This window comes from Triticum aestivum, chromosome 6B (assembly GCF_018294505.1).
Source record: "Triticum aestivum cultivar Chinese Spring chromosome 6B, IWGSC CS RefSeq v2.1, whole genome shotgun sequence".
NCBI lineage: Eukaryota > Viridiplantae > Streptophyta > Magnoliopsida > Poales > Poaceae > Triticum > Triticum aestivum.
In genome coordinates this window covers 621,482,039-621,493,810 of record NC_057810.1, presented here as the reverse complement: position 1 = coordinate 621,493,810, position 11,772 = coordinate 621,482,039, and the positions used below count along the sequence as shown (strand labels likewise).

General features: G+C 44.5%; 3 protein-coding genes across 5 annotated transcripts; 2 read left to right on the top strand and 1 right to left on the bottom strand.

The window, feature by feature from the left end:
• Positions 1 to 1,012: 1,012 nt before the first annotated feature.
• On the bottom strand, positions 1,013 to 3,856 carry LOC123138344 (lysine-specific histone demethylase 1 homolog 1). The gene has a single exon (XM_044558309.1). The coding sequence runs from the start codon at positions 3,733 to 3,735 to the stop codon at positions 1,258 to 1,260; it is 2,478 nt and encodes an 825-aa protein (XP_044414244.1). The 5' UTR covers positions 3,736 to 3,856; the 3' UTR covers positions 1,013 to 1,257.
• An 84-nt stretch (positions 3,857 to 3,940) lies between these two features.
• Positions 3,941 to 7,516, top strand: LOC123138346 (pterin-4-alpha-carbinolamine dehydratase 2, mitochondrial). Of its 3 annotated transcripts, XM_044558313.1 has the most exons (7): positions 3,941 to 4,171; positions 4,421 to 4,506; positions 4,592 to 4,715; positions 5,485 to 5,553; positions 5,940 to 6,000; positions 6,106 to 6,268; positions 7,193 to 7,516. In XM_044558313.1, exons 1-6 carry the CDS (start codon positions 4,066 to 4,068, stop codon positions 6,119 to 6,121), a joined length of 462 nt encoding a protein of 153 aa, XP_044414248.1. In that variant the 5' UTR covers positions 3,941 to 4,065; the 3' UTR covers positions 6,122 to 6,268; positions 7,193 to 7,516. The 3 variants fall into 3 exon arrangements, with proteins under 3 accessions (XP_044414248.1, XP_044414247.1, XP_044414246.1); XM_044558312.1 differs by lacking the exon at positions 5,940 to 6,000 and having other exon boundaries at positions 3,942 to 4,171; positions 7,204 to 7,516; XM_044558311.1 differs by lacking the exon at positions 5,940 to 6,000 and having other exon boundaries at positions 3,942 to 4,171.
• Positions 7,517 to 7,652: 136 nt separating this feature from the next.
• On the top strand, positions 7,653 to 10,226 carry LOC123138345 (uncharacterized). The gene is made up of 4 exons (XM_044558310.1): positions 7,653 to 7,860; positions 8,826 to 8,904; positions 8,998 to 9,094; positions 9,924 to 10,226. Exons 1-4 carry the CDS (start codon positions 7,653 to 7,655, stop codon positions 10,101 to 10,103), a joined length of 564 nt encoding a protein of 187 aa, XP_044414245.1. The 3' UTR covers positions 10,104 to 10,226.
• Positions 10,227 to 11,772: the final 1,546 nt, after the last annotated feature.

Here is an 11,772-nt window from a genome sequence, read left to right as displayed (position 1 = left end):
AGGGAGTAAGAAATGAATGTATCTAGATGTATTTTAGTTGCAGATACATCCATTTTTGTGACAAGTAATTCCGAACGGAGGGAGTACCGTCAAGAAAACTATTTGTCTCAACTACCATCATAAAGGCCCTGAATTGGAGTAATTTTATCACAACAAACTGCTGAGCACAGATCAAGAGCATGGTCATTTCTCATGTTAGCCAGCACGCAATATCATTTATGTTCTGTGATATGTCATCATATCTACAACAAAAGATACAGGTCTTGTGTTCCAAATCTAATTCAGCAAAAAATGGTAGTAACGAAATCATAGTTAGATAATCAAAAGGCTCTATTTTAGGGAGCTCAGTAAATTTAAGTTATGTTGTATCTATTTGACAAAATTACAATAAATAGTGTTCAGTTGGATAAGCCAACAGGAGTACTGCATTTTACTAGTAGAATCAAGTTCAGAAAAGTAAAAGATTGGTTACCTGCTTCTTGGAAAAGTTATAGGTTTCCAGCATTTCCTTCAAAAATTATTTACTTCACACATAGTCAAACTAAAGGTTGTAAGGTGAAAGAATGGATACCACACTGACCAACTGATCAAACAGATTCTTGAGCTGTCACCTAGAAGAACCTCTACCTACAGCTTGCTGAAGACAATGAATAATAAACACTAACATGCTTTGCAGTTCATATAAAACCACCTTCCAGAATAAGCAACAATGCACAATTAATCAATGAGACTGAATCCTGAAATAAAAGCAAAGCACCAACAAAACAAGAAATGGCAACTTGGAGAAATACTCCAAACAATATCAAGAGTCATAACAACTCCCTCCATAACAAAATGTAAGACGTTTTTTATGCCCTATGCAAAACTAAAAAAAAAAGTCTTACATTTTGGTACAGAGGGAATACCATATAACCACACCCAAATGGGAAAATGCTAGCAAGTGCTACATCACCAAGAAAAGAAAAAAGCATCACAATGTCATCACAGAAATGTCAGAGAGGTGTATCAAGTCTGAACAGAAAGTACTGATAAGAATTCCATTATTTCCCATGGTGATATGATCTTCAATGACTACCCATGGTTTAACCAGTATTACATGGCACAGCTTACACCTTGATGAGAATTGAGAGGTATATAGCAATCAATGAAATGAATGAATTACTTGAAAGGTCAGTAGCTATGTTGGACTTGCAAACTAAATGCTCAGAGCTGACAACTGTTACAGCTGAGTCAACCATCCAACATCTTGTTTGGATGCTACTTCTTAGAAGAAGCCTTTATCCGTGATATAAGGCTTTCCCCAGCATCACCCAAGCCATCCAATCCCACAAGTTTTGTCCCAAAATCTCGGTACAGTGTACTCAACCGCTGCTCGTCGCCTTCCATTGCAGCTAGCTCAGTTACATTCTTCCGCATTATTAGGCCGTACAGGAAAAGTGAACCAGAGCCTAACTTTCTGGCACCAATTCCAACACGCAGCAATGATGCTGAATCAGGTTCAGATACAGATGGGTCATGCAGAACTGAGAAGCCACCGAAAGCAACATCAGGGGTACGGAAGAGATCATCCAAATCAATGTTGTCATCTTTAACAATATCTTTGACTTCATAACTGACAACTATTTTCTCAGATAAGTCAACCTTTTTTGCTCTCTTTCTAGCGGCTCTTACAATATTGGCAGCCTCTCTGTACCCACTAAGCAGAGCTCCATGCATCGTTGCAGGGTACCGCCTATTTGTTGCCTCCCCGGCGAAGAAGATTCTATCACCAACACTCTCAGCCAAAATATCATAATCATCACCGGAAGACCCAACAGCCACATGGGAATATGATCCATATGAAAACTTGTCAGTGCCCCATCGAGTACATATTGCCTGCAGTGGGTTTGGTACCTCGATCCCCATGGGTGAAAAGATTTTTTTAAGTGTGTCTAACACCCTCTCGACATTTTCCATTGGTGACTTCTTCTCAAAACTGATAGCAGATTCCCCAGCAACAAGGGCAACGAGCAGTGGACCTCCCGAGACTGAAGAATAGCTATAGAACAGGAAGAATTCACCTCGTTGACTAGAGTCCTCAGTCAAATGCCCAAACGTATCAATCCTACCATCCCAGAAGTCAAAAGGGAATAACATCACAACCTTATTAAGAAGCCCAAAACCCAATCTCTGAATGGCCTCTCGTTTCTGAACTGGCAGCTCCGGCACAAAATCGATGTCCCCCTTCTTAAGCACACCAAGGGGGACAGTGCAGAGCGCCATATCACCACGGAATGTTTGCTTATCAGTGTAGACCAACACACCATCACACCCATACTGTATCCTTCGCACATTCTGTCCATAGAATATCGGGACGCCGTCAGCAAGTGCTCGGACAAATTGGGAATTGCCACCAGGTATAAAGCAGTGGTCGCCACCCATTTCATATGGATCATCCTGGTCCCAGAAGGCCATGGAGAGATCAGCAAGAGGAGCGGCATTGGCATACTCCAGGTTGGCCAGATGCCAATCAAGAAGCATCCGTTCCTCTGGCTCAGCGGCAACACCATGCGCTGCCCGGAATGCCTCGAGTGCCATGCCAAGTGACACATCCACACCGTGTGGAACACTATCTGCGATAACCTGCCGCAGCTGGCAAACCTTGTCAAGAAGCTGGTTAAAGGCAGCCTCAACACGATCATCCATGCCAGGGTCGACTGGGCGGCCATCCGGAAGATACAGCGGGCACTTGTCCCGCACCTTGTGAAGTGGGAACCCAAGCTGCCGTGCTATGACACCAAGGGGGTTCCCATTGATACCAGTGAGCACACTGCCTCCCAGATCAGCAGAAGCAGCAATGTCAGGATAGTCTGCTGCAGAGGACCGCATTGTCTTAGTAAACACACGGCCACCTGGGCGGAGTCGGCCTTCGACAATGGCAACCTTGAAGCCAAGAGACATAAGGTGGCGTGCAGCGGCGAGGCCAGCAAAGCCAGCACCCACGATGAGGACAGAAGGGGGAGGATGGGAGGGAGGGGGGATTGGTGGTAGGGAGACAATGGAGGGGGCGAGGCCGAAATTGATGTAGGCATGGTCCGATAGGAAGGAGTGTGCAGCGGCGACGAGGGGCGCGTGCTCGGCGCGGATGGATGCGAGCGCGGCGTTGGACGCGACGGGGGAGAGGGGATTAGAGCGCCAGAGCGCGAGAATATGGTTGCGTACGACGAGGTAGTTGGCCTGGTCGGCGCCACCAATAAGTGGGATGACGGCGGCGGCGACCTCGTCCTCGGAGAGGGTATCCGCGGGGAATCCCGCCGCGAGCGCGATGGTGGCCTCGGAATCCAGCTCCCGCGCCAGGCGGAGGGAGGAGTTGGTCGGCGGGCGGCCGCGGCGGCGCGGGATGCCAGCGAGATGCGCCGCGGTGGCCCCCGACGAGGAGGAGGCGCGGAGGACGCGGACGCCGGCCGTGGGGATCATGCCGGGGAACTGCTTCTTGCGGCGGCGGCGCTTCCGCGCGACGGTGGAGTCGTCGACGGCCGCGGTGGTGGAGGGGGCGGACGGGGTCGGGGAGGACGTGGGCGCGTCCTCCTCCATGGGCTCCGCGGCGTCTCCCCCGGCCGCGCCGTCCTCCATGGGCTCCGCGGCGGCGGCCTGGTCCTCGTCCTGGTCCATGGGGACGAGAGCCAGATGCCCCGCGGCTTCGGGCGCGTCGGGCGGAGGCAAGGGCGGCGGCTGCGCCCCGTTGCCGTCCTCCATTGGGGTCTATGGGAAGGATGCGGCGAGCTTCCCTCGGCGACTAGATTTGGGAATTGGGAGGGTTCAGGGGTTGGTTTAGGGCCAGAACTGTGCGGGACGAAGGGAGAGTCGGGAGGGAAGAGGTGGCTTGGCCCTATGGAATGTTTTTCCGTAAAACGTCCATGAAAGCGTACTTTGCCTCTCTCCGTTTCCGTGCCTAGTAGACGCAACCGTTCCCTCATCTCTGAACATGTGTCTCAAAAAAAGAAAAAAGAAAAACTCTGAACATAGAAGCTTCACCTGGAGTCCCACTCCCACGGCACTGCGCCGCCGTCTCCCCGAAGCTCAGGGATGGAGGGGCGTACCCTACTCCTCGACCAGGCGGCACCCAGCGCGTCCGCCCCTACTGGCCGCTCCGCCTCGCAGGCGACGGGGGACGAGGCCGCGGCTAAAGTCGGTGAGCGCGCCGCCGCCGCCGCAGCCCCGTTCGTTTTCTAAATCTCTCTCGATCTAGGCCTCCTGGGCTCCTGGCTCCTGAACTGCACCCCCGTTCGTTTTTCTCCATTCCTGCTTACGAATTCGTGTCTCTCTTTGTTGTCATATTATCATTACTAGGCCATCCCCCGATGTGCGCTTCCGAGCTTGAGGCCACCGATCACTATGCAGTCCTGTAAAAAAAAGTATGCGTTTTTCTTTTTCTTTGCAGAATTATCAAAAAGGAGCTGTGTCTCATGCAATTCAAAGGATTTACAAGCCATGTCAGAAGATTCTGCTAAAACGTTGCTAGAGCAGGTTTTCTTCTCTGCTCATGCTTTGCTATAGTAAAAAAAAACCTTGATTAAGACCGGTTATGTTGACTGACCTCCCTTAAAAACAGGTGGCTGGCTGGGAGGTGAAAAATGAGGGCGACATTCTGAAATTGCACAGGGCATGGAAGGTGAAGAACTTTGCCAAAGGGCTTGAGTTCTTTCAGCTTGTTGCTGCTGTTGCGGAGGAAGAAGGTCTCCTTTCTTTTGCCCTGTCCTTCATATTCACATTGTCTCATTGTTCAGAATTCAGTTTTTTAAAAGTGCCCTGTTCTCACCGCATTGGAATTTAAGAATATCATTGGCACATACAGGCCACAGCAAGTCGATGTACTGCTTACTACTCCCTATGTATCAAAACACAAGACGCTTTTTGATACAAGGGGAGTATAAAAAACGTCTTATATTTTGATACGGATGGAGTATTATCAAAGAGGAGTCATTCACTTCCTGTCCTACAGTCCTAAATCCTCGCTGTAATATTTAACAATATCATTTGGCACATACAGACCGCAACAAGTAAATGCTGCTAACTATTATATGTTCAGTATGCCAGTATCTTCACTTCTTCACAATGATATTAATTGTATGTGTTGTTAACGGACTCCACATAATAGACAGCATAGCTACCCAGCCCTCACCAAACCTGGCACCTCCTAAACTGTTATGTTATCAACGGACGACCAAGCTTTCAGAAGATATATTTCCCCTCATATATCCATGGTGTCATAATCAGACTACTTTTGTTCAAACTTTGCTACCTATGTGTTGCATTTGGTCTTGCAGTTATATTTAGCATGATGAGAGATCGTATTTCTACATTTCTAAAGGAAAATACCCCTGAAATTGGCCAAGAAATTTGTATTTCACCCAGAATCCAACAAATTTCTTGGCACTTTTTTTTTGTTTCAGTAACAATCTTGGCAAACTATGTTTAAAACTTTAAATGGATATGCTTTTCCAGGTCACCACCCAGATCTTCATCTTGTTGGTTGGAATAATGTGAAAATTGATGTGTGGACTCACTCAGTCAGTAAGTATTCCATATGGTTATTTTGACTTCAGATTTCACGTATTATCTTTAGTTAAAATCTCTCTTTTTAAACTGGAGTACTTATCTCACTACTTTTTGAAATTGTAATAATAGTCACCTCCGTTGATTTCCGAGAATAATGGAGCGGCATTGTTATAGTAGATTATTAAATCCCTTGGACCTGTAAAACCAATTGTTTTGTTGTATTCTATTCCGAACAACAATGGTTTACTAGTTATTCATTTGCTGTATTATGAACTCTGACGGGCTGACAATGATATGATGTGAACTAATTAGAGGTCTTCTGATCATGCAAAATTGGTAGGTAGGCGCTTGATGCCTATTTGCAGTTGGCCATTGTCGTGATAAAACTTATTTTCATATAGGGAAATCCAATCAACTTAAACAAAGAGGAACGAGCCATACAATACGGAGTGAAAATACCAAGTATAACAGTTCATTCGTCGTCAACTGGTGCTAAAAAAACATAAAAGCACAATAAAGGACTCACAAGCACGTTTGTTTATAATTATTTGTTTATTGTGGTAACAGGTGGTTTAACAGATAATGATTTCATCCTTGCTGCAAAGATCAATGAACTCAAGCTAGGAGGCCTTTTGAGCAAGAAAAAAGCTACTGCCCAGGAGTAGCTCTCGTTAATCAAAAGATATCCTTTTGTATTTTGTGAAAATTGCATATGCCGCTCCAAAAGCAGGTACTTCGATCGTTGGGTTTCACTTCGCCTGTGATCATATCTATCTGTCCTGGGTGATGCATTTCTCTGATGATACGATTTGGGTCACCAATACTTTTCTGTTCTTCTGAATATATTCCGCAGTTTGAAGGCGGCTTGCTTACTGTGTATGCAATTGCATAGATATATGATGTAGCGTGTCACCAAAATATTGTAGCCTTTTTAGGATCTGTTTTGCATTGTGATAGCCTTTCGGATTCGAGGTTTGACCCAAAAATATCACTACAACTAGTAGAGATTTTCCTAACGAACTAAATTTTACAATCCAACACACAGTTTGAAGAAACAACACACAACTGAGTTTTGTTACTAGAGCATTTTGGATAGGATAGACCACAAAAAAATTGATGCAGTAGTTGATATGGATCCTACATAGATTACCTTGCATGCTGATGGGCAAGAACGGAAGTGGTGAGAAGGGCCTGTCTGAACTCAAATATTTCAGAATTCGATCTTGCAGGCAGATATTACATGGACTTGGCCTCAATGGGTAGGGTCGACCATGACTAAGCATGTTAGGGAGAAAGGATAATTCGCGTTTAGGAATTTATGAATGAAAATGAATTATTGTGAGCTAGCTTCAAGTAAGATGAGTCGTAGGATTAACACAAAAAAGAATAGCCACATTTCTGAATTTGTAAGGAGAAAGGAGAGTCATATTCACCAAGGTTGAAGTCCCTGGTTGCATTTTTTATTTCCCATACAATAGTAACCTTCATGAAAATTATACACGGAAAAGTTGCCTAAAAAAATGATAAACTACCACAAACATTGAGTTTGTTAGAGTTAGTATGATGAAGATGCGTTTCCTATTCATTGGTTATGACAACTCAGCTGTATCCAGCATTTCCTATTCATTGGTTATAACAATTGACTTGTGTGTAGGATTCGTCCAGTATATATTCTGGGATAAATGATGGTTTGGCGATGCTATTGGTTCTTCATGAGAAGTTCAAGGAGGATTTCTGATATTATTTTATTGTTAATGAGTCATGCCAGTAAGCTTTCTGTATTTGTTCGCCGTGAAGAGCAATGGGGCATTGCACACTTACCTATGTATACTGCTACCTGATTATCGTTGGTCTCTTGTATAAAGGCCTTGCTATCATTATGTATGGTCCTTCGTCCCCAATGTGTAGTATGAACGGTCTTTTGACCTGTGGAATGTATTCCTAATCCTGATCTATAGAACTGCCTTTTTGAACTTGATATCTCAGTTGTACTCCCTCCGGCCCAAAATTCTTGTCTTAGATTTGTCTAAATATGGATGTATCTAGTTACGTTTTAGTGTTAGATACAAGACAAATCCAAGACAAGAATTTTGGGACGGAGGGAGTACTAGACAATGCTTATCTGGCCAGATGCTCATGGGTTCAGTTACTTGATCCATTGCTTTCGGTATCAAACTGTCCGCTACTTTGAGCATCTGGCTGCATACTCTATTATTATTTTGTATTTGGTGCACTGGACCAAGAGCGCACGGAGGGAGCTCTTCTCCGCCGCGCCTGGGACAGGAACAGGGAAAATCCACCACGATGCCACCAATGAACAAGGTAAACACGAGCTATCGGTCGCTTATAAATTCCTTACTTTTGTAGTGTCGATCTATGGTTCATGTGAGTGGATCTTACTGTTCTTTGGACTTTTGGCCGTGTATAAAAATGCTGCTCGGTTGTCAGTAGTAGCTGCAGTTCTATTGTTGTCAGTAGTATGCACTGGTCCGTGATGTCAGAACCCATGAAGATCCATGACAGTCCATCTGGGGATATTGATGAGGTTGTGTAGAATGCTGCTACTGAATGTTTGAAATATATTCACGACAAGATGGATTGAGTTTGATTGCCCGATGGTAAAGAAGATGCAGGCTGAGATAAAGCTTCTATCAGTTAGTGTTGAAGATAGGGACATGACAATCAAGGCTCTGAAAAAGAAGATGAGAAAGTATATGCAGGTCAGGATGCTAAGCAAGGGCTTCGGTTTGTGTGCAGATAACATGTTTCATTCTGCAAATCGTCTTAACGATTTGTGGCGAATGGTCTGTCTCCGGGTCCGGGGTACTACTCCTATCGAAGTTGATGCCAACTGGGCTCTCTACAATGTCAGCAATGAAGCTGAAAACCTTCATCATATGTCTCTGATGGCAACTGACGCAGTGTGGTCCATTGGTATCTACCCTTACAGTGCAGAGTCTGACTGTCTCGATGAAGACGACTGGTGAGCTAGGGCATGAAGATCAAGTTGCTATGAAGGCGTTCTGAAACGCTACTCCTTGAAGGCATGCAGTATATCACAGATCCTACTATGGTAGTGTACTTAGAATGTCTGATCGTACTACTCCAAGTTTGACAAGAAAAAAAACAAACCAAAGGCATATTGCATAATTCTATGCTGTTTAGGTAGAGTTTGCACGTGTGAATTTGATTGTGAGGGGCAACATGCCCATGTAGATACAGTGCACGGGCCATATTTTTTCTCAACCTTATAAGGACTAACAACCATGTCTGCCCTATTTTTTCAGATCCCCTTCTACACCAAATCGGACAAAAGCTGGCGGCGCTAGAAGAACCATCTCCCCCTCACGAGGCTCTCATCGACAGGTACTCAACGCTATCTCTTCTCGCCCGTGATTGTTTATCTGTGTGACCAACGCTTCTGACTATCAGATTATGTCTGTTGTTCCTCCTTCAAAGCGATCTTGGGGCTACCATGAACAAAGACGAGGTCTTTGACCGAGCCTTGCCTGGATCCGATTGCTCTGCTGACAAAGATATGCATTCGTCTGTGCAGGTCAACTAAACCTCGCCACCTTACCACTCTTACAATGCTTTCTAGTTTCTATGTTGTGCATTTCTTATATTAGATATGGGCCACTGTTTAATTAGTCACCTTGCCTCTCTTGCACTTAGTAACATTTTTTAATTAGACTTCACTATGATTATCCAGCACTGCTTGGCCTCTCATTTTGATTAGCCTCTCATTAAAATTGGAAACACCAGAATTGATGCTTGCGTATGAGTGCATACAGGTTGTCCTTGGGATTTCCTTTGTAGCAAACTCGATGGGTTGTAGATACGGTTTCTTAGGACATTGTTCTTTGTACAATACATGAAGCGATCTGCTTGTGTGTGTGTGTGTGACTTTGTCTGATTTTTAGGCTTTGGATTTTCTGTTGGTTTATCTAATAACTCATGGTAGCATTTGAATTTTTTTTATCAATTACTATGTCCCAGTTGTTGAACAGGACAGTAAGAGTCTGTAATAAAATTCTTGCACAACAAAGATTGCTGTCCTTCAGTTACCCAGACCTTTGTTTTCGTGGTATAAATCCAACTGATGTCAACTTTAGTGCTCTGGAAAATCATATAACTCTTCTGAAATTTCCCATGACACAAGCCGAGGCAAGCATCAGGTTTTGCAGCCATTCCGCCCTGGAATACTGGTAGCACTACATTCGCACAACCTCTTACCAGTTTCCTTGGCTTGCTGCCGCAATATATTTACAATGTACTGCGTAACAAATTGGCAAATCAATATAGGTTCTCCTTTAAGCTCTAACCGAATTTTGCTCTGGTTTCTGAGTCGATTTCCCTTTGGTTCACGTGTGTCGTTCAACCAGGATGACTCTGGCTACCTCCTGACGCCGGGGTCCGTCGGCGGCGGCTGTAAAGTACGCAGCGTGCTGCTCCCAGACATGACGCGGCCCAACATCGCGGAGGCGCTGCTCATGGTGTCCCTGCCCATGGCAGCCGCCGTCCTCGTCTTGCTGAAGCTCAGCTCCACTTCCACATGGGACTAGGGCTTGTACCACCTTCAAGTTCAGATAATATCATGTGTCTTGATTCACTTTCATTTTGCAACTCAAGACGCCTTGTAAGACGAACAAGAACAGAGTGCATAAAAGTTGTATTCTGTCCGGAAATCTTGTGTTCTATTGCAAAAAATTGCACTTGAAGATGCGGATGCCTGTTTATTCTGAATTTGGAGCGACGAGGATATTCACTTGGTAAAGAATGTAGGCTTCATCGAGCTTGATATCAGCGGCCGTGAATCAGACGACTGTTACATGCTCTAGGAAATATGAGTGCGTCTACAGCAAAATTCATGCTTGACAAAAGTATCTCAAAACAAAAGAAATATGGCGTCAATAAAATTAGTTGACACTAAACCTCTCCGTTGCCACTTCACTGCCCGTAAAAGATGAGCCTCTCCAACGGAACACATGCATGCAACAGCTCGTCGAACACCATAACTGGTGTTGAAGAGAATGCATTGGCGGTGAATATTTACAGGGGCTACAGGTTGTCCTTCAGCCACTTGGATGCCTCGTTGACAATGGATCTGAAAGAATTCGACAGAGAACTTGGTCGACATGAGGACATGATACACGAGATAACGTAAATGCAATTGATTACAGAACCAAGTCAATAAAAAAATCAGTATAATCATTAATAAGTTCAGTACAATAAAAAGGAACTGAACATGAATTTCTACATCGACAAATCTTTTCAGACATGTAACAAGATATGATCAATGAGAATATACTGAAGGATATAAGGCCCTCTGGCATTGGTGACATGTAAACAAGACCAAACACCCATCAGCAATTGCAGTATAACGAAATCAAGTTCAGCATTTTTACCCACCAAAATCAGAAAGTTTCTTCAACCAGCCACCCTCCCCATCGTCAGGTTGATCTGATACTTCTGGAGCAGCACGGCTTCCATTCTCTTTATGTACAGCTACAACACAGACAACTGAGTTTAATTTCTCCTACAAAAGTTGCTTATTCCCTTATCAAGCAGCAACGATAGGATACAGCAATGTTCCGCCGGTAACGATCCAAAATGGAAATGAACTTTCCGCTAACAAGAGGGAGAGACAAAGGAAGGATCAAATCTATGCATATATATTGCATGCTTACGTTTTGGCTTCACAGGTGCATGGGCAAAACCACCAGTTTTTTTAAAAAAAAACGCAAATACGCAAGCTGCGTATCTTTGTATTGATAGAAGGAGAAAGTAGCATGAGATTACAACGCATACAGGGCCATGTACGCAGAAGGCATGATGCACAGCGTCGGAGCAAACTAGAAGAAGGGGTCTGCTCAGCCCAAGGTGTCTAAACTAGCAACTACTCGCCAGGGATGATGTTAACTAGCCCTTTGGCGCCTGCCTTTGCCCATAGGCGCACCTCGTCTTTAAACCACCATTTTTCAACGATGCAAGTTCCTCAAGTAACTCCTTTTCACGCCCACTGTATAGTAGAAATTCAGAGATAAGGGCCGAGTGCTTATGTGGTTGTAGAGTACTAGTCTATAGAGATACTAAGCTCCCATGATTTGCAGCGTTGTGGTGCTTTGGGGTTGTGGGGTCGCTAAGAGCTCCGCATGTAAGGTTATGTGCTATGTATTTAGTTTTATTTCTTATTCTCTTTTTTTCACATTCTTATTCATGAGAAAAATTGTT